At 45.6% G+C, this 23,237-nt stretch overlaps 1 protein-coding gene across 1 annotated transcript in view; it reads right to left on the reverse strand.

The window, feature by feature from the left end:
• Positions 1-23,237, reverse strand: part of LOC146830356 (uncharacterized) — a 993,685-nt gene that overhangs the window by 389,028 nt on the left and 581,420 nt on the right. Inside the window, exon 10 of the mRNA XM_085603721.1 lies at positions 4,988-5,023. Within this exon, the coding sequence (XP_085459847.1) occupies positions 4,988-5,023 (36 nt within the window). The remainder of the gene's footprint in view (positions 1-4,987; positions 5,024-23,237) is intronic.

Here is a 23,237-nt window from a genome sequence, read left to right on the forward strand (position 1 = left end):
CTGGACCCAGCGTGCCATCTGCCTTTTGGGTAATGCCAACTGCGCAATTTCCACGGAGCGACGAAAGTCCATACTCATGCGCATGGACTCTAATCTAACTGAGTTGGCAGCGGCAGAACCTGGGCCATTGGCGGACGGAAACCTCTTTGGGGATCATTTCGTCGAGGATGTGGCCAAGTATGTGGGCACGTTTACGACCCTGGATAAAGCACAAGCAGGAATAAAACGTGTGTTTCAAGCTGGGGTTTTCAACAGGGCCGGACGAGGGGACGCTCGTTTGGCCGTCAGTTTTCCCAAGGTTCTCAGCGAGGAGACTTCGGTCACGGCAGGGGAGAGTGAGACTCTACCCGCGGCGGTACCTTCTACCCCACCAGGCAGCGCTTCAACAAGCGACGTTTTAATAAAGGCTCCTATCGGGGAAGATTCCAGAACACTGAGTCTTCAGGTGAGCGCTCCAGACTTATTCCTTCTTCCCTTGGGGGGACGTATTCAGCGGTTTTATCACAATTGGGTTCAGCTATCGCAGGATGCCTGGGTTTTGCACACAGTTCAGGGGTTTCATCTAGACTTTTTCCAGACTCTCTATCAGGTTCATCGGCCCAGACAGCTTTCTTTTTCCCGACTAGAGTGCAATTTCATAGATGCAGAAATAGAAGGATTGCTGCAGAAACACACAATAGCACCTTGCGACGAGGGCCCTTGCGGTTTCTGCAGCAATATTTTTCTGGTGCAGCAGAAAGGCGGTGGTTACAGGTTGGTACTCAATTTGAAAGATTTCAACCAGTACATGACTTACAAGCACTTCAAGATGGAGGGCATACATCTGTTGGCGGACCTCCTAAAGCAGGGGGATTGGTTGGTCCGTCTGGACCTGAAGGACGCCTATCTGTCCGTCACCATATTTCGTCCACATCGTCGATTCCTTCAATTTCAATGGCGGAACCGGTGGTCCGAATTTTTGGTCCTTCCTTTCAGACTTTCCTCAGCACCGTGGTGCTTCACCAAGGTTCTGAAACCCGTAGTAGCTTACCTCAGGGAACAAGGGGTTCGCATGATTGTCTATCTAGACGACATGCTCATCATGGCGCAGTCTCAGACGCTGGCAGTTCAGCACTTGCGCATGACCATTCGTATCTTTCAGAACCTGGGGTTTGTGATCAACGAACCCAAGTCGGTTCTGTGCCCCACGCAGACGATAGATTTTTTGGGGTTCGTCATAAATTCTCAGACGGCCCAGCTCAGTCTTCCACGTTCCAAACTTCAGGATATCAAAAAGGAGCTTCGCTCCCTGTTAGCCAAGCAAATGGTTTCTCTCAGGGTGATTGCCCGGATAGTGGGACTTCTCGCGTCGTCCATTCAAGCAATATTTCCGGGACCCCTACACTACAGGGCCCTTCAGCGACTCAAAATTCAACACTTACAGAAGGGTCTTTCCTACACGGACTTAGTTCCTCTTTCCCCAGAATTGCGGGAAGAGATACATTGGTGGCTTGCCCACGTGGAAGCGTGGAACGGCAGAGCAATTTTCGGCTCCCTACCAGAAGTGGTCATAGAATCCGACGCAAGTCGTTGGGGCTGGGGAGCGCGCTGCGGAAATATTTCCACAGGGGGACGTTGGTCTCTAGACGAGTTAAATCTACACATAAATTGTCTAGAACTCCTTGCAGGGTCATTTGCGATCAGGACCCTATCTCCCAGAAAGGTCTCATGTTGCATTCTTCTTCGGATGGACAACATCTCGGCGGTACGGTACATCAACCAACTAGGGGGCACGAGGTCCTCAATGCTGGTAGAGATAGCGAAGGACTTTTGGCATTATTGCCTGAGTCATCAGATTTCAGTCATAGCTGAATACATTCCGGGTCAGTCGAATGTAGTGGCGGATTGGAACTCACGCCATCTCAAGGACTACAGCGACTGGCAGCTTCTCCCACTGGTGGTCAGTGGTTGCAGGAGATATGGGGTCTTTGCGAGATCGACCTGTTTGCCTCCAGACTGAATCGCCAAATGACAACGTTTTTCAGCTGGAGGCCGGACCCATTAGCTCTAGCGACGGATGCCTTTGCACAGGATTGGACCCCGAATTTGAATTATGCATTTCCACCCTTCATTCTCATTCCTCGCGTGTTCACACATGTGATGCGCCAGAAGGCGGAGGTGATATTGGTGACTCCCTTGTGGAAGTCGCAGTCTTGGTTCCCGTTACTGCTGGAGGCGAGCTGCGACTTCCCCAGGAGGATCCCATGGTCCTCGACGATGCTCTAGGACCCTCATGGAGAGATGCACCCGATGGTACTATCGGGGCAGCTGTCTCTGATGGCCTGGAGACTTTCCGGCAGCGTTGGCAAATGCCGGGGATTTCGGAACAAGCTTCAGGCTTCATCAACCAAGCGTGGGCCCCCTCTACCAGGAAGCGATATTCTTCAGCCTGGGGGTGCTGGGTTCGTTGGTGCATGGGACAACATGTGGATCCCGTGGGGGCAGAATTATCCTTCATTGTAAACTTCCTGTCCGAAAAGGCGTCTGAAGGTTTAGCGTATCGCTCTGTTAATAATTTCCGTTCAGCCATATCGGCGGGCCACTCTCCGATTGAGGGCAAACCTGTCGGGATGCATCCCCTAATATGCAAACTCTTAATGGGTATCAGAGTAGCTAATCCACCCAAGCCGAAATATTCTTCCCTGTGGGATGTCTCACTGGTTCCTTCCCTGTTTAACCGATGGCCCGACAATACCATGTTGTCTAGGAAACAATTATCAGCCAAATTGGCCATGTTGCTCTGCCTGGCGGCTGGTAGACGTTCTTCGGATGTTAAGGCTCTAGATATTACAGGTAGAGTATTTACTCCGGAGGGAGTTTCTTTTAATATCACGTCTAGAACTAAAACCATGTCACGCAGCGTAGACTATCATGCTTTTCCTGACAATGCTAAACTTTGGGTGGTTCAATGTCTCAAAGCTTATGAAGAATGTACCAGGCCTAATAGGCCTGATGGTGTGGTACAATTATTGATTGCTTTGCAGAAACCTTACAAACCTGTTACTGCGGCTACTATAGCCAGATGGTTAAAAAATATTATGCAGGAAGCAGGTATTGATACTCAAGTCTTTGGTGCACATTCTGTTCGAGGCGCTATGGCCTCTAAGACCTTTATGTTGGGCTCTACTGTTCAAGATATCATGCATTCTGCGGATTGGTCTTCTGAGTCAACATTTAAACAGTTTTATTATAAACCGGTGGGTTACATATCCTCTGTGGTCTTTAATCAGCGTTAAACTAGCATAATACGAAGCCTCCGGTCCTGTAATAGAATAAAAAATTAGCTAGCATTCGCGCCAAGAATTTTCAATTCTATTAAGGACACGGAGGCGAGGATTATCCCACCCGGTTAAATTACAGTATTGGAATTCTTACCCACCCGTGTTGCATATATATTCTGGTTACACAGAAGTTACGGGTTGTTCTATCTCTGTTTTTTCAGGATCCGAAAAGAAGATGGATTAGACGTAATCCTGCTTGAAGTTGACGTTCCTCCCAGCTGGTCTGGTTCTTCCACGTTGGAAGCTGTTGTTGGACTTTTGTTATATATTGGACATTAATGTTCGAAGCAAAGAATGAGGACAGGTTCCGGTATTGCTGGCTCTTATGGGGCATTGCAGGAAGTGATGTAGTGCAAGCATCATGGGAAATGTAGTTTGTTTTACATAATACAAGTTTTCATTGGCTGCTGTGAGTAGTAATAAATAAGAAAGAGAAGCATAATCCTCGCCTCCGTGTCCTTAATAGAATTGAAAATTCTTGGCACGAATGCTAGCTAATTTTTTATTCCTCACCCTGTGAATCTCCCTACGCACTAAACTGGATCCAGAGACTGATGCATTAGCTGCAGGTGGAGCCATTGGCCATTGATGCAACTTCAACCCACCTCCGGACATGACAACACAAAGCAGTTTGCATGCAGCAATTTGATGGCAGTTAATAGCTCCCTGTTATATATTTGGATTTTAACTCATAAGCTGCAAGTAACAAAAGGTTTTCTGACAAAAGCGGCAACCCATTGACCTATTTATATTATATGCATTTTGTGATCTGAGTGGGACGCTTTCTTTGCAGCAGGCATATTAACCCTGTGCGCTATAATGAGTCAAAACTTTCACTAGACAAAACTCCTGTCTCTCTCCAGGAAGAACATTAATCACTGGAGTTGTCATTTTATTTGATGCATGAAAACTGCTGGGATAATGTACGCAGCATAGGTGCTTTTAAACAGTGCTTTAAATGGGGAAAAATAAGTGCAGGTACTCATTGAAATAGAGGTGTGGCAAGTGGGCGGGGCTAGGGGCGGGGCTAAGGACAAAATATCATACATAGAGACTTCTGTACCAGTTGCTTTACATATTAAAACACATGAGAGATGTGTTTATGTCAAAAAAACACAGATTAACTCATAACACAAAATGAAAGTCATGATGGCACTTTCACCCGAATGGCCGCTGCGCAACTGATTGACAGTGCAGGGTCTGTCTAGAGACCCTGTCTTGTTAATCACAGCGTGACACAAGCCCTCTCCAACCCCTGCAGTTTTGGGACATTCAAATGGGCGCTGCTGGAATCTTCACCAGCAACTCTGGAAAAGGATACTTCAGCCGAGTTAATTACAAGCTCCTCGGAAGCAGAGCGGCCTCTGCCCTGTACTGGAGCAGAAACCTACCTGAGCCTGCCGTGCCGAGGAACAGGGTAGCGGTACTCTCCCTGGCTACAGAGAAGTGCCGGTACTGACGGCGAAAAAAATCGGAAGTGCCGGTACTCAGTACCGGTGAGTACCGGCCCATTTAAAGCACTGCTTTTAAAACAATGAACATGGGGCCCCCACCACAAGTCGGCGCCTAGTGCGGTGGCACCGATCGCACCTCCCTAGAGCCGGCACTGCCTGCATATTTTACTAAAGGGGACCGGAACCATTATTGAAACAGGGTAGTGTACATACCTGGTTCTGAACCATCACCAGTTTTCGTGCCGGAACCTGTTGAGAGTAAATAAAAAGTTTAAAAGCGATACTGCATATTACAAACAAAATAATCCTTCTGCAAGCATTTTCTTAAATGCAACACAAATCCTAGCCCTTGGCCAGGATTGTCTGAGTCCTAGACAATAAACTCTCATGGCCTAGGAATCAATGGATTTAAAACAACAAACAATGCGTTACTTACTTCCGGTAAGGCTATTTCCGGTCAATACTCTAACTGCAGATTTGTTACTTTGTGATTCCCCCTATGCACTAAACTGGATCCAGAGACTGATGCAAAAGCTACAGGTGGAGCCATTGGCCATTGTTGCAACTTTAACCCACTGTGGTAAATAATTTAATTACCGGAACTTAATTTGATGCGGAAAATTAACAAGAATAGCTCAGTAAAATAAGAGGCAGAATCCGTGGTATTAGAGGTTCGGAACGGGCTTTATTCCTATACAAAGGAACATAATTCGAATTATGGGCCTTCTATTCCATCACCACGAAAGTTCAGGAAGGAAGGAACAATACATTATTGACAGGTAATCATTTTTATAGAAAAGGCATTACAGTAAAACAGATGCAGGAGGCGTAACAGTTGATAGCAGAGATAAAGGCATACATGCGTAACTAAAATGGGTGTAACTAGGCGTAACTAAAGAACGTCATTGGGTATGATGTCACAAATGGGTGGTTCCATGAAAGAATTTCGCAATGTCAGCAGAAATACTTGGCAGAGATGCGCGCGCAGCAGCATGACGTGTGAGTTGACGTGCAACGAGAGGGTGAAGAATGGGACTTGACATTTAGCTCTACATGTGGAGACAAAAGTCTGGGGTTATGTCAACCTAATCCCAAATCATATCTAATATCCTATGTTTAAAGAACTGTGTTATCCAAAAAGAGAGGTCTCTTAGGATAGAATCTTATTCTATACTGACTATACTGACTGTTAGTGCGTGTACAAGCGTCTAAGTGTCTACACTAGATGCGAGGGGGTAGGAATATTCCATGGTAACAGGGCTATGAATTACTTGCATGAGGGCAGCGAGGCCTGGCCCCTTTGCACGGTAGCTGGAGGAATGTTTACTTAAACTGCTAGAAAGGAATGCATCGGATGAGGAGCGAAGGAGATAATCTTGAAGGTGAAATACAGTTTTCTGGCAGGCTACGGGCTGGATCAGACACCGTTAGCCGCGCAGGGAGTAAGACAAAGTTCATGGTCACAGATGCAGGCTCAGACTGGAGCTTTCAGAGGCAGAAGGCAAGAAAAGGCTTGGTGACAGAATTCGGGCCTACTCGCCTGAATCTGTAGAAATGTGGGAAGTGAACCATATAAAGCCGGTGGCCTTTCATACTTAGGAATAGAATATCCGGCCCATTCATGGCGGATCTGAAAGAGGACATGTTGACGGTGGACGCACATGTGTTTGCGTCTTCATAACTGGAACTGGAGGGAACATACATGTACTTGTGATTTATACATGAAACCGTTGGGGTCCAAGATAGGGGACATAACCGACCATAAAAATCCATATTTCCACATTCCCTCCTTGTCCCCTACTTGCCCTTAGGAGATATCAATCTTCATCAATCCATCGATCTGTTCATATAACATCATTTGTTCTTCTTTCTTCTTCCGGGATCTCGAACGAAAACTTGGATGTGGGATACACGAGGTGGCACACAGACCACAAATCGCTGGCCCACATTGTAGACATAAGCAGCAACTGAATAGTATGAGAAAGCCAATACCTAGGAAGGAGAGCATTCTCCATCCCCAGGCTGACAACACGCCCCAGAACCAACCGGACCAAGTCCAGGTGCCTGGACTCTGGTGTATCTGGCTTACAATCTTATGAAGGCGGGTTATGGCTTTATATACTGACGGTGAATTTTCTGGTATGAAAATGCAACAACTTGATCCGATGACCCTACAAGCTCCGCCCCTATCGGCCAGGATGACGTCAAGGACAAGACGATTTTGAAGCACAACAATCCGCATAGCAGACTGTTCTTCTGTTAAATTGCCTAAGGCGGAAATAGTTTCGTTCACTACTGCTTCGAGGGTTCTGGTTAATCTACGTATCAACTTACTATTAGTAACTGTACCTATATAAGGAAAGAAACCTTTATTGAAATCTGTGTATTTTTCCCATGCTGTTTCAGTGTAATCGACGATTGGGAGATCTCTCTGCTGTCTATTGTGTACTAAATGAGTATTTCTATGATAATCAGGAGGAGCTAGGAAAACAGGTGGTAGGAGGAATGCTATATAACAGGTACCATCCCAATCTAGAGGTAGGCGTATATATACGGTCTGGCCACATATAAAGTAGGAATGACGAGAAGCTCTAAATGTAGACTTGCCTTGATCACTGAATTTTATCACAGTGGTGCATTTACTATGGCCCATGTGTATGGAGCCATTCTTTCTTATACATAGTTCCCCTTTTACTGGGAATACCGACATGGTGGACAAGATTGGTGTAGCTTCAGATTCAACGTTCAGGATCATGAGGTTAAGTGTAAAATTACCTAATCCATATACTTCATTTTCTAGATCAGTTCCTGTTCTTTTGGGAAGTCCCTCCTTGTTAGGGTAGCAGACTTTGAGCAAAACTAAGTTCAGGTTTCCCCATACCCAGTTGTCTTGATAAACTGCGGAATTCGAATCTAAGGAATTAATTAAACTAAACCATGCTCCACAGGAGCCATTGTGTGTGAACGGATAGGGAAAGAGGGGCAAAACTCCCTTATAGTTCTGATAGGGAGGGAGTCGGCCACATATCCAACAATTTGTAGCATTGCTAGTCTGATGGGAATGATGTAACATACTAATAAAAGTGTTATTGCGCAGCGCAAATCTATATGACAACTCATGCGGGGGTAATTCACTAAAAGAATGTTCAGCAGTAACATTGTAAACATGTTTAGAAATAGGATAATATATGTGCAACAATATACTTGCAGCGATTATTAAAAGACATAAGAAAAACAAAATTAACAACGTCACTGTGCAATGACTACGCAGTGATTTACAGTACGCATGTTTTTTCAACTGCATTTGATTATTTCTTTCTCTATTCCGGTCCAGAGGATACATGTCAGAGACAAATTCAACCGATTCACCTTGGAGAGGACTTAAACAATCAAATTGTCTGACTGACTGGACCTCAATTTTAGTCTATATAGTTCTGAGTTCGATTTCTCAACCAAAGGGAGCTTTGAGTCTGTCTTTGAGGGAATACAGGGTTTAGTCTCTATATCGGATGGTAGTCCATAAAATTTCTTGATATGACTCGAGTGTATCCAACCTTTGCGACCTTCGATCTTCACGGCTGTCCTCGTGGTGAGCAGTACAAGTTGAGGCGATTTCCACCTAGGATCCAGCTGAGTCTTCCGGTCAAAATTACGCACTAACACCAGGTCCCCGGGAACTACGTCATGGGGTTTCACCTCGGTGTTGTCGGGAAAGGCTGCAGCTACCTGTGAACGACAAGATTGTAGTGCAGACATCAAGGAAGCCAGGTAATCTGTCAGCATATTACAGTCAACATCAGTTATTTTGCGTGGTATAGGCGTCCCCCAAATATTTGGTGGTCTACCGAAGATCACCTCATACGGGGATAGCCCTGTTCGAGAGTGTGCTACCATTCTCATGTAAAAGAGTGCCACTGGTAAGGCTATTACCCAGTCGACACCTTTCTCTCTACATATTTTGGACAATCTAATTTTCAGAGTTTGATTATGTCGTTCCACGAGACCTGCTGCCTCGGGGTGTCGGACACAGTGAAATCTCCATTGATAGCCTAACAAAAGTGAAACGTGTTTCATTAGTTCGGATGAGAACGGCTGGCCGTTATCTGAGTAGACAACACGTGGTAAACCGTACCGTGGGAAGAATTCTCGAACCAACTGTTTGGCAGTAGTCGGGGCAGTGTAATCTGAAACCGGGTATGCTTCTGTCCAACGGGAAAGAGCACAAACAACTACAAGAACATATTTGAATCCTCAACATCGTTCCATCTGGATATAATCCATCTGGAGGACTTCAAAAGGGTGATCAGGAGGCTGAAATCCACCCTGTTCCACGGGAATGCTTTTTCCTGGGTTAAACTGACAACAGATCATACAGGTACGAACTTTTTGTTTAGCTGCTGCTCGTAAATGTTTGTTGAACCAAATGTGTTGAATGCTGTCTAGCATAGCTTTTTCTCCTAGGTGCGCTGGACTATGTATTGTATTAATGATAACTTGGACCATTGAGTCGGGAAGAAACCATATAGATTTTTCCTTCGTCATCCATCCCTGATCTGTTTGGATCCCTCCTAATTCAGTCCATTTCTTTATTTCATCTGGTGTAGCGTGTGTCTGTATGTCAATTACGTCAAGAGCTGGATCCTTAACCGTCATGCAATGTGTTGGTGTCAGAACTATTGTTTTTGTCATGTCAGATGTGTGAGTTTTATTCTGAGCAGTCTGTTTAGCTGTTCTGTCAGCTAGGTCATTGCCTTGGGAAATGATATCAGTAACTTTCGTATGAGCTTTACATTTCATAATTGATATTGCAGTAGGTAGATGTATTGCATCTAATAAGGCATGAATGAGGGGTCCGTGCTGAATGTGGGCACCGTGAGAAGTTAAATAACCTCTCTCTCGCCACAGCACGCCGTAGTCATGTACAACTTCGAATGCATAACGTGAATCAGTGTATATGTTGACTTTCTTATTTGTGGCTTGAATACAGGCTTGTGTCAGAGCGATGAGCTCTGCTGCTTGAGCTGACAAGGTATTTATGCAATTTGTTTCAATGACTTCAGTGTCTGTTGTGACTGCATACGCGGCCACTAGCTCTCCTGTACTTGTTCTCATACATGAACCATCTACATACAACGTCAGGTCTGGATCTGACAATGGGACGTCTGTCAAGTCTTGTCTGGGTTTCGTCGTGATAGTAATAACTTCAATACAATCATGTGCTAGTGGGTCTGTTCCGTTTACTGGCAAAAGTGTGGCAGGATTCAATGTACTACAACGTCTGATTTCTATGTGTGGCTGAAACAATGTTAATTCGTAACCGGTAAGTCTTGCTATAGTCAAGTGTTGTGTTTGCGTTCGGTTCACAAGAACCTCTACTGCATGTGGTACTTGTACTGTCAATGGATGCCCTAATACTATGGCATCGCTTTGTCTGATTGCTAAAGCTGTCGCTGCCACTGATTTCAGGCATGCAGGCAGAGCCTGAGCTACGGGATCTAATGTACTAGAAAAATAAGCACATGGTTTGTGTGATCCTGCTTGTTCCTGTGTGAGTACTGACAAGGCAGTACCTTCGCGTTCTGTAACAAAGAGCGTAAAATGTTTATTGTAACATGGTGTTGCTAAAACAGGTGCTTGACATAAAGCTTTCTTTAGGTTTTCAAAAGCTTGTGTATGTTCCTGAGTCCAAGGGAGGACAGTCGATGTGGCCGCCTCCTGTGTTGTCAACTGAATGAGTGGTTTTGCTAGAAATGCATACTGAGGGATCCACTGCCTACAATATGAAGTGAGGCCTATAAAAGCCCGTACCTCCTTTTGTGTCTTGGGTATTGGCATGTTAGCAATTAACTGGATGCGGTCGGATGTAAGCTGCCTTCCCTCCTTGGACAGCGAGTGCCCAAGGTAAACAACTCGCTGGACACAGAATTGCAGCTTAGAAGGGGACACCTTGTGCCCCTTTTCGGCCAAAAATTGTAAAACCGTCAGTGAAGCTTTTTCACATTCAGGTTCGCTTCTTGCGGTGATCAGCAGATCATCGACATATTGAAGCAGGGCAGTGTTGACTGGCATGTGGATACTGTCAAGTTCTCGTTTCAGTGCTTGGCTATAGATGCTGGGGCTTTCTGTGAATCCTTGAGGTGCGCGTGTGAATTTAAAGCTTCGTCCATTTAAACTAAATCCGAACAAGTATTGGCTTTCCGGATCTATTGGGACGCTGAAAAAGGCATTCTTGAGATCAATTACAGTAAAGAATGTTGCTTCGGAATCAATGGCTGTCAGTAATGAAGAAATGTCTGGGACTACGGGGTATTGTGGTACAATACATTTATTTAATTCGCGCAGATCAATAACCAATCGATATACTGGCGGGGCTTTTGGATCAGTTCGTTTAAGGATCGGAATTATCGGAGAATTACATACATTGGAGTCGGTTTCCACAACCACTCCTTGGGTAATAAGCTCGTCAACGATTTGTAGTAAAGCCACTACAGCATCTGGGGGTAACTTGTATTGTCGCATTCGTGGTAGTACCACTCCTGTCTTTAGTGTGACTCGATATGGTGTAATGTTCATGCAACCAACATCTGTAGGGCCTTGTGCCCATAGATGTGTGGGTAAAGTCTGCAGTCGGTGATCCATGTCTCGGGACACATAGTGCCCTTTGAAATCCCGTAAAAACAGTCTTACTCCTTCCGGAGAACAACATATTATAGCTCCTAGAGCTTTCAATGTTTTTATACCTAACAAGTTTTCTGGACATGATTTAGTAAGCAATAAATCTGTAGTTCGTGTCAAGGGACCAATCGTAAGTGGAAGAGGCTGTGATACTTCGTTAATGATAGGTTTTCCTGAAAAACCAAGGGAAATATTCTGTGAGCCTGAGAGGGGTGCCCCTGGAACTTCACTACGTTTTATGGTTGTTCGGCTTGCCCCTGTATCAAGTAAAAATTTTCTATCTTGGCCTAATAGTTCACTGTGTACATAAGGTCCTTCTTGATCTACAGGGACCTCGATAAGGGGTAAGCCAACTTCCCTCTCTAGGCTGTTTCATGAGTATCGTTGATAATCAGGGTAGTCATACTGTGCGGTCTGGTACATCTGTCGTGTCGTTGTTGGTGTGGCAGCAATAGGCTGCGGTGGTGGAGCTGGCATAGACTGTTGCGGAGCTGGCATGGCCTGTGCATGCTGCGGGGCTCCTTGTTGGTTCTGATCCTGTCTAAGTGGCCGTGGTCTTTCTTTTCTATTACCTATGGCGATATTATGTTTTAAAACTGGACAATCGTGTACATAATGACCTGGCTGTTTACAATAGTTGCATGTCCCTTTTACAGAACCTGCTGAAACACTGGACTGTGTCATACCCTTTTTATGACCGTCAGCTGGAACTGTCTGGGAAACTAGCATTTTAATTTTCGTGTCTTTCATGCGTCTTTGTTCATGTTCTTGTTCCTCTCTAATTCTATTGTGATGGTACTGTAGCATTTGTAACATTTGTGACGGAGTGTTACCTTGCCAGGTACTCTCGAATTTCAATACTCTATTCTTAACTTGGGGCAGGGCATTTTCAACTAATTTTGTCACAAACAGATGTGGATACGATTCGCTACTTGCTTTTATTCCACTATTTATACCAAAACATTTTTCGAATCGGGCATAGAAATCACTAGTGTCTTCATCTTGCTTTTGTTTACAGGCTGAGATTGCACCCCAGTCTTCCTTTTTCGTAGTTAATAAACGTGGCAGTACCTGTACTAATAAACCTGGTAGTATTTTGGTCTTTTCCCCAAGCCCTAAACCTGGACCTCGAGCTGTTTCTTCGTTTTCTAATGCTGTCCAATCTATCTTTTGGTCTCCCACCTCCCAATCCTTTTCTTTGAGTTTTTCGTAAATGCCCGCAGGCATTAATACCTTTAATATTTTCATAATGTCGGGATAGGTATACTCTCCCATGAGCAACATGTCTTTAATTTCACGGTGGAAACCCGCTGGGTCTTTGTCATGACTGGGTACCACTTTCTTCATTTCTAATAGTTCCATTTTAGATATGGGTGTGTATACAAACACACGTTTAAACTGATTGTCATCACCTTTTATCGGGTGCACTTCGCGTAAGGGATTCTGTCTATCCATATAATACGTCGTTCTTTCCTTGATGGGCAGTGAGACATGTTCGGGGCATACAAAAAGAATGTACTGCTTTCTGAATTCTAGTATTTCTCTAATTAACTCAGTACCTGAACCTCTCCATTTATTCGTGAGTAATTTAGTTAATGTATCAGGTAAGGGACCAGGATCGGAGTGTTGGCTTTTATATAATATAAGGAGTTGTTGAATCATGTAGATACCAGCTAAACGCTGTTCATCTGGGGTGAGGTTCAAAAACGTGTGCGCTAGTGTATCATCACTATATTTTCCGGGACTGTCAACCCAGTGAACGGCTGACCTGGCTAATTCTTGTTCGTCCATAGAATCGAGTATATGATAACCCCTTCGTTCTCGGAGTAATTTGTCAGCGGCTTGGAACGAATGTTCGGGTGACCTTATATTTATTATAGGGGTTTGGAAATCTCTGTTATTAACTGGACGTATCGGACGTATCGGATCAGTAAAGCCTCTGGTATTATTATGGGGTCCTCCTTTACTTACATAGGCCATAGTTTCTAACTGTCCTGTGGGCAGTTCTAATTCTTCCTCCTCCTCGTTTTGTTCAGGCTGGTCTACCGCCAATCTTTCTTCGTGTATTCGTTCTACTTCTTTGCGGATCTTTCGGCACATAGCTACTATACTTAGTAGTTTATCATGTCTCCCCTCTGATATATTCCGACTCCATGTGGTAAGAATTCGCATTTCTTCCGGATTTACCCCTGGTCGGTCTTGATTTCTGACCACACAATTTATGAGGAAACGTAACAGTTCCCCCTGTATCTCCACTTTCTGGTACTCCATGGCTCTATTAATACTTTCAGAATCTCGCCCTGACTGGACAAAATGATATATATTTTCTAAATGTGTAGTCATTCCTGGTAGCCTCCCTAAATATATTGCAGCTCGTCGGATACGTAATGATGCCAGCAGCATTTCGTCCTCTTTGCCGGGCACAGGGTCATATCTACAATCTACTAGAAGTTCCTTAAGCATGTCGGGAGTTACTAGTTTGGGCGTACGTTGGTGGGCTAATTCTTGAAAGGAAAGTTTATTTACTCTGGGTGGCGTGGAAAAAATGTTTGTTGTACCTCCTGTAGCACCGCCTGGGGTGCTGGATGTGAAAGGATTCGTTGAACGTGATATAGCAACCATAGGTGTGGGTACAGCTGTAGAAACAGATGTGCTTGCCGGAACTTGTGTCGGAGTTTGTTGTTGCGGAGGTACAGACGGAGGGTCTTGGCGTTGAACCCCCTCGGCAGGCGGTCTATGTGGTGCAGTATTAGCATACTCGGGAGCTGCGTCGTCTAAATAAGAGGAAAGGAAAACATCTTCTGCGGTTCTGGGATGCCCTTTGGGATGTGCTTTTATCGGAAACAATGGAGGTGGCAAGTCTTTGGGTATCTCCAGAGTAGCCTTAGGTAACCCTTCGGCCAGAAGAGGATACATACCATTCATAAGGGCATTTCTTTGTCTGTCTACTTGTTCTGATTTTGCTCGGGTACCTTCTTCAATTAATAGATTTTCTCGGACTTTATTTGAATTCTCCTTACTCTTCTCTTCCTGTCTGCGTGCTTTTTCTGTACGTCTATACGATTCTTTACGCCATAATTCAATGGCATCTTTCTGTGATTGTCTAGCTTTCTTTTTCCATAATTCTTCCTCTACTTTCATGATGCAATCTGCATCCCAGGTCCCAGCTGCGGGCCACCTCTGACTTTCTGGTAATTCCTTGGTGTAGTCTACCCATAAATCAAGAAATAATATGGCGTCTAGGCCATGTTTATGATACATGAAGTACCCTGGAGTGTCCCTAGGAGGAATGGGAACAGCTTCTTCGAGTACCCCTTTTCTAGTTTTGATCTGTCTTAATTTCGAAAAGAGCGGCATATTGAGAACTGATCTGATACCTAATTTTGAACACGTTTAATACAACAAAACACAATAATGAACAGTCATTCACACCACAATATGCAGAACGTATTTAAAACATTTAACATTTAACATTTAATGAACAACAATGATGGCCATTTAGGGAACTAGTCACTAAGCATAATACTCGACACTAACTAGGTAATTCTGAATTATATACTAGACATACTAGATATACTGCTAAACAGTACAGATACACTGCTGAAACAGTGCAGACCGGATTTGTGTACCCAAACCCGTCTTGACCGGCACAACCTATGTGCACGTCAGAACGCCTCCCCGACAATGGTACTCACCGGGTAGCTCGGAACGGAAGGCCTCGGAACTGAACTTGAACTGGACTTGGACCGGACTGGACTCGACTCGATACTTCGAAACTTCGGAACTTGGTGGGCCTCTGTATACCTCGGATCTTGCTCTCTCAGCTAGGCTCTGGTCGGGATACTTCGCACTTCTCACCGCCTCGTCTGGGTGTTGATCGCAGCCTCAGTTACCCCCGCTCGGCAGGAGGGAGATACAGGAAATCCTGTGGGTACGCGTTGTTGTCCGTCCAGCTGTGGCAGGAGACCGGGCCTGCAACGCACCTCCGGCGCGTGAGATGAGAAAGTGTCCCTGTTCGGGCGCCATATGTGGTAAATAATTTAATTACCGGAACTTAATTTGATGCGGAAAATTAACAAGAATAGCTCAGTAAAATAAGAGGCAGAATCCGTGGTATTAGAGGTTCGGAACGGGCTTTATTCCTATACAAAGGAACATAATTCGAATTATGGGCCTTCTATTCCATCACCACGAAAGTTCAGGAAGGAAGGAACAATACATTATTGACAGGTAATCATTTTTATAGAAAAGGCATTACAGTAAAACAGATGCAGGAGGCGTAACAGTTGATAGCAGAGATAAAGGCATACATGCGTAACTAAAATGGGTGTAACTAGGCGTAACTAAAGAACGTCATTGGGTATGATGTCACAAATGGGTGGTTCCATGAAAGAATTTCGCAATGTCAGCAGAAATACTTGGCAGAGATGCGCGCGCAGCAGCATGACGTGTGAGTTGACGTGCAACGAGAGGGTGAAGAATGGGACTTGACATTTAGCTCTACATGTGGAGACAAAAGTCTGGGGTTATGTCAACCTAATCCCAAATCATATCTAATATCCTATGTTTAAAGAACTGTGTTATCCAAAAAGAGAGGTCTCTTAGGATAGAATCTTATTCTATACTGACTATACTGACTGTTAGTGCGTGTACAAGCGTCTAAGTGTCTACACTAGATGCGAGGGGGTAGGAATATTCCATGGTAACAGGGCTATGAATTACTTGCATGAGGGCAGCGAGGCCTGGCCCCTTTGCACGGTAGCTGGAGGAATGTTTACTTAAACTGCTAGAAAGGAATGCATCGGATGAGGAGCGAAGGAGATAATCTTGAAGGTGAAATACAGTTTTCTGGCAGGCTACGGGCTGGATCAGACACCGTTAGCCGCGCAGGGAGTAAGACAAAGTTCATGGTCACAGATGCAGGCTCAGACTGGAGCTTTCAGAGGCAGAAGGCAAGAAAAGGCTTGGTGACAGAATTCGGGCCTACTCGCCTGAATCTGTAGAAATGTGGGAAGTGAACCATATAAAGCCGGTGGCCTTTCATACTTAGGAATAGAATATCCGGCCCATTCATGGCGGATCTGAAAGAGGACATGTTGACGGTGGACGCACATGTGTTTGCGTCTTCATAACTGGAACTGGAGGGAACATACATGTACTTGTGATTTATACATGAAACCGTTGGGGTCCAAGATAGGGGACATAACCGACCATAAAAATCCATATTTCCACACCACCTCCGGACATGACAAGACAAAGCTGCATAAAAGTGCCATTGCAGTATGCTGACTTCAGGTAAAACATTATTTCTTTCCATGCCAAAGACATGGAACAAATCAGACAAATGTAATGGTAGCTGTCTGTCTGCTAAGTCTAACGACGACCTTTATTAAATCCTGAAAATCTGTGCCACATAAAGGGGAGGCGGGAGGGCGGTGAGAAATCTGCTGGTAGATTAATTCAGAAGGTAAATAACTTAAGCTGCTGGATACTTCTAACCGCAGATTTCCCTCTTTGCGAATTTAAAGTCAGAGCTATGCCCCTTCCAAGGCGGTAAATCAGAGGAGTGGATTTTAGAAGTGTCCTGCAGAAAAGCGAGGGCAAAAATAAATTCCCTCCCTAAAGATTTGTGAATCAATGCAGTAGTGTCTGATAATAGTGTGGGCAGATGCTTACATGGCTGCTTGTCAGATATGTTACTCGGCAAGGCCCTTAGGGCAGTATTTACGGCTTATGCTCTAGTGAAATAAGCTATAAGGCCCTCAAGAGGATCACTTTTGGCCAGGGTGCACCATTGCTTGAAGCAGAGGATAATTCATCACAAGAACATCTGATTCTGGACTGCCATTCCAGTGTTGGCAGCAGCAAACTTAACAAACACCTGATTATCTTACCTAGTGTCTCCTATAGATCAATTGATAGCTACTAGCTCCTCTCATCCTGCATTAAAACTACCTGTCAGCTGGTTTGGGAATATGCAGCTCCCGTTTTGATAAGCAAGCACTTTAAAAGATTGTACGGATCATTTGTGAGATTAGGGAAGATCACAGTAAATGGCTTCCTCTTCTGAAAATTGTCTTTTTTTCTTTATATTTCTCAACTTCTTTCTTTTTTTTTCTTTCTCTACTCCCTTCCCTTCCTTTCCTTTTTCTTATTTTTATAATTTCTTTCTATCTTTGTGCTCTCTTACCTTTCTTTACGTCTTGATTTATTCTCAGTTTTCCTGCTTTCTCTTCTTTTTTCTCTCTTTGTTCCTATAGCTTTAATTCTCTACTCCGTCCCCATTTCTGGTCTTTATTTTTGCTTTGCCTTTCTCTTTTTCTTTATTTTCTTCCTTTATTTTTGTATTGGTGTTTTTCTTTCAATACTTTGTCTTCCTTCTTCTCCTTTCTTCCTCTGATACTCTTGCATATCTTTCTTTCATCTCTTTTTTCAGTTTCAACTTTATTTTCTACTTTCTGCTTTCCTATTGCTTGTTTCTTTGCTCCTTCCTTGCATGTCATTATTGTTTTCTCTCCTTTTCTTCTTTGCTTCTTTTTTATCTTCTTTTTCTTTCATTCTCATGCCTTTTCTTCTGTTTCTTTGCCTTCCTTTTTTCATATTTTCTCCTGCTTTGTCTTTCTTTTTTCTTTTCTTCCTTTCTTGGTTCTGCTTCTTTCTTTTTTCCTTCCTTATGATTTCTTCCTTTCATGTTTTGAAGTTTTTTCTTCTTTCATCTCACTTTTTTCTTCCTTTCATTTTTGCTCTTAGACCTCCCCAGGACTCTTTGCACCCTCCCAGGAGGAAAAAAGGGGACCTACCTCTAGGGCCTCCCTCTGTGTCACTAGATTCCAGCAGCGCCCATTTGAATGTTTCCTGGGGAATAGAGTTCACCAGTGAGGGGTCTTCAGACTCCTACTGGTCAGGCTCACAATTGGGTTACTGGGGTGAGACACCCCTGACTCTTCTTCTGGAGCCACATCAGCCATACCCACTTTGTCCTGGACTTCTGACCTGTCAGGAGTCTGGAAGTCATCCTGCAGGAGCTACTCTAAGAGCAGCTTTGTGTTAGGGTTGCTAAGTGTCTTATGTGTTATGGATGCAGCCAGGGTCCTAAGCTCCTCGAACTTAAGACCACTGTATTTAGAGGGTGGGGCCTCATTGGACTCATCAACCAAAGGCATGACACTAGGAGTAGTGTGGTGTTGCACCTACCTACCCTGGTAAAAACTACACTTCCATAGATTGGAGAAAGGGTTGTGCTAGACCCTCAACTACCAATCTAAAAAGTAGGATTTCCTAGATTAGAAAATATTATATGTGCCTAGCTAGTGATTGTTTTGCATGCAACTTTCACCTAGATTAAGTGATAAAACAGTGCAGGCTTTCATCCCAACCGCTGCACCCAATGTAGGAGGCTGGGTTAATATCTGGTGCACACTTATTTAAGGGGCGCGCATTGCACTGATCCAGGCACACCTCATGGTGATTTTAGTGGTCTTTGAATACCTTTGAATGCTCTCTGACTGGTTGCTGTAGAGAGAAGCCTTCAGGCTTATGTTTAAGGAATGTAAAGCAGCTTGTTTTACCAACTTAAATCTGTATTGTAGGCAAGATGAAAAGAAACCACACAGTGTTTATAAAAATTGGTCTTATTTATTACACACACTATCACTAAAGAACAAGTTACTTATCTTCGGTAACGCATTATCTGGTAGAGACTTTAGCTGCAGATTCCTTACCTTGAATTTCCGAGGCATCAGGCTGGATCCGGAAACTTTTGCTGAGCAATACCCCTTGTGCGTGGCCTCGGGTGGCTCTATTTGGCTCCACATGCCGTTGTCGGCATTGGTAGCATATGTTATGATGTCACGGTGCCTATATAGGCACCAACCAGGCACGCAGACGTCAGTACTTTAAATGTTTTCCATGCCAGAATTGCAGAGCCACGAAGTAACTCACGCAGTCATGTGCAAAACTAGAGCCCTGAAAAGAGGAGTAACGACAGCTCTACAATATTTTGACGCAAAGCGGAAAGGCCTGGGTGCGCTGTAAGGAATCTGCAGCACGATAGAGTATCGCATGCGTTGCCCAGGCTCTACCTAAAAAGGAGAAATGTAACCACAGAAATAGTCAACATTTTAAATATTCAGTGTTGGCAGACATCATCCATTTGGGCAAGGTGTCAGCAACCCCACAGCTGCGGTATCCGTTCAGGAAAACTTGAATAAACAAGAAACAGGCCCTGGGCTGTGTCAGCCACTCGGTTTCAGCTAGTGTCACTTGGGAAAATCCCCAGAAGAGTTTCACTCTGCAGCAGGTGATATCGCTGTCACTGGCTGGCTGAGTGTTGCATCTTTTCCGGGGTTCCTGCGTCACATTGTCATCTTTCTCTGCGAGATTGGCACCACCAACCGTTCCCCAGCTATCCAGCCAGTCCCAAGCCTCCTTCGGGGTGGTAAAATACCATGCTCATCCATCTGCCACCACTAGCAGTTTCGCTGGGAATATAATGGAGTATTTTATTTTAAGCTTTCTCAACGCTTTCTTGACTTTAAGAAAGGGCCGCCGCATTCTCTGAACTTGGAGGGTAATATCCTGGAAGAAAGCAGCATTATCACATCGGACTTTGAGGCGCACTGTGAGCAGACTACAGAATGACACTGTGATCCCGGTAGTTAAAGAAGCGTGCTACTTTGGGGCTCGGTGGGACACCCGGTCTTATTGGAGTGCCAATAACTCTGTGGGCACAACGGAGAAGTATTTTGAGAGGCCACATGGTTGCAACTGTTTGAGTATAAGGTCTTCCACAACCCACAAACAAATTAACCCCCGGTCCCTCTGATCATTCGGTGACTCCTATTATGCAGATAATATTTCTCCTACAGAACCCCTCAAAATCTTCCAAATTGGCCTCTAGGACATTAGTAGTAGCACAGCCTTAAGCTCTTTTGAACATGCACCTTTCCTGTGTAACCAGACTCATCATATGGTTCTTAATCCAACAACATCTCCCTTACTGGCAATTTAATGTACGCTATTGACAGTGCAGGAGTGGAGTCTACACATTTATAGTGAAAAAACTGTAGTCACAACTTCCCTTCATACACTTTTTCTCCCTAAGGAAGGTGTGAGGCAATTGCATGACGAATATGAAGAATAAGAAGCCTGAACAAAACCGATGCACTCAATTAAATTTTGAGGTATACTGGAAAATTGCTTTGGTATTTTTATTTGTGCATTCTTTTTTCTGGTTTAGTGGATTTGTATTATCACAAATGTGAGGTTAAAGTGTTTCGATAAAAAAATAAAAATAAAAATGCATTGGAAATAAAGCAACAGGTCACAAGCAGGCCAAACAGCGGTCCTGAGAAGTTATATGAGTGGAAGGGAGAGGAAACATGTCACAAGCAGAAGCAACAGCAAGAGGCAGGCAACAGAAAGCAGTCGGCCTTGAGGAGAATGGGATACAATTTCGGTGCTCGAAAACCTTCCGGACCAGGGGAAGGGATTGGACAATAAAAATGCAGCTGTCGCCATCGTTTCACTCGAAGCCCCTCGCATCACCGAAGAGTGTCGCCGAAGCAGCAGACGCCGTCGCATCACCGGAGAAGCGTGTTGCTGTCGAGGCCGTTGTCGTCGCATCACTGACGAAGCGTGCCGTCGCTGTCGCATCGCATCACCGAGGTGCCCCGCATCCCTGGAGAAGAGTGTCGCCGTCGCAGCAGAGGCAGTCGCATCGCCAGAGAAGCGTGTCGCAGGGCCTGTCGTGGCTCAAGAAGATTCATCAAGTTGCCGCACGGCCGTCGGCCATGCACGCATCACCCCTTCGTTGTCGCAACATCAAGAAGACGCCATCTTTGTTTCATTGCACCGGATCTTCATCGCATCACGGCGTTGCTAGCCGCATCGCCACAGAAGCGCAGTAAGAAACCAACGCATCACCTCCCCACGCAGAGAAGAACCGACGCATCAACTGCCATCTGGTAAGGAATCAACGCATCACAGTCCCCTACGCAGCAGTAGGAAACCGACGCATCATTTCCCCCGGAGTAAGGAACCGACGCATCCCCGTTCTTGCGTGTAAGGAACCGACGCATAACCTTCCCTGCAACTCTTTTGTTGTATAGCATCCAAAGGTACATTGAACATAAAGTGTCAATCAATTAATCACTGCATTTGTAAAGCGCGCTACATACCCGAGAGGGTCTCAAGGCGCTGGGGAGGAGGGGGTGCTACTGGTCGAAGAGCCAGGTCTTGAGGAGTCTTCTGAAGGCCAGCAGGTCCTGAGTCTGTCGTAGGATGGTGGGGAGAGTGTTCCAGGTCTTGGCGGCGAGGTAGGAGAAGGATCTGCCACCGGCGGTGGTTTTTCGGATGCGAGGGACTGTGGCGAGGGCGAGGTTGGCGGAGCGGAGGCTTCGGGTGAGGGTGTGGAAGCTGAGTCAGTTGTTGAGGTAGGTGGGTCCGGTGTTGTGCAGTGCTTTGTGTGCGTGGATCAGGAGCTTGAAGGTGATCTTTTTGTTGACGGGGAGCCAGTGCAGGCCTCTCAGGTGGAGTGTGATGTAGCTGCGGTGGGGGACGTCGAGGATGAGTCGGGCCGAGGCGTTCTAGATGCGTTGGAGTCGTCTCAGGAGCTTGTTTGTAGTTCCTGAGTAGAGGGCGTTCCCGTAGTCGAGTCTGTTGGTGATGAGGGCCTGGGTAACGGTTTTTCTCATGTTGAGGGGGATCCATTTGAAGATCCTGCTGAGCATACGGAGGGTGTTCAAGCAGGACGCGGAGACGGCGTTGACTTGCCTGGTCATGGAGTCGAGGATGACCCCCAGGTTGCGTGCGTGGTCCGTGGTTTCCGGGGCTGTGCCTAGTGACGTGGGCCACCAAGAGTCATCCCAGGCTGATGGGGTGGGTCCGAGAATGAGGACCTCTGCCTTGTCTGAGTTCAGCTTCAGTCTGCTGTCCTTCATCCAGTCGGCTATGGCCTTCATTCCTCTGTGGAGGTTAGCTTTGGTGGTGGGGGGATCTTCGGTGAGGGATATGATCAGCCGGATGTCGTCAGTGGCGGCGATGAGGGCGGTCTCGGTGCTGTGGTTGCTGCGTAAACCGGATTGGGAAGGGTCCAGGATGTTGTTAACTTCGAGGTAGCCGGTCAGCTGTTTGTTGACAATCTTCTCGGTCACTTTTGCCGGGAAAGGGAGCAGGGAGATGAGCCGGAAGTTCTTGAAGTCCTTGGGGTCCGCCTTGGGCTTCTTCAAAAGGGCGTTGATCTCGGCGTGCTTCCAGCTTTTCTGGGAAGGTTGCTGTCTCGAAGGAACAGTTGATTGTTTTCCGGAGGTGGGGCGCGATGGTTGCGCTGGCTTTGTTGAAGACGTGGTGAGGGCAGAGGTCCGATGGGGATCCGGAGTGGATGGAGTTCATGGTTTTGATGGTGTCTTCGTCGCTGACGCTGGACCAGACGGTCAGGCGACTAGTGCGAGTCGCAGGGGTGGTGGATTCGGTGGTGGGTGCGGGGGGGTCGGAGTTGAAGCTGTCGTGGATGTCGGTGATCTTGCGGTGGAAGAAGGTGGCCAGGGAGTCGCACAGGTCTTGAGATGGCGGGATGTCATTGGTGTTGGAGCTGGGGTTGGAGAGTTCTTTCATGATGCTGAAGAGCTCTTTGGTGTTGTGTGCGTTGTTGTCTAGGCGGTCCTTGAAGGCGGTCTTCTTGGCGGTCCTGATGAGTTGGTGGTGTCTGCGGGTGGCGCTCTTGAGGGCTGTGTGGTTGTCTGGTGTTCGGTAGTGGAGCCATTTCTTCTCCAGCTTCCGACAGGTGTGC

The sequence above is a fragment of the Triturus cristatus genome, chromosome 5_1 (assembly GCF_964204655.1).
Source record: "Triturus cristatus chromosome 5_1, aTriCri1.1, whole genome shotgun sequence".
In the NCBI taxonomy this organism is placed as follows: domain Eukaryota; kingdom Metazoa; phylum Chordata; class Amphibia; order Caudata; family Salamandridae; genus Triturus; species Triturus cristatus.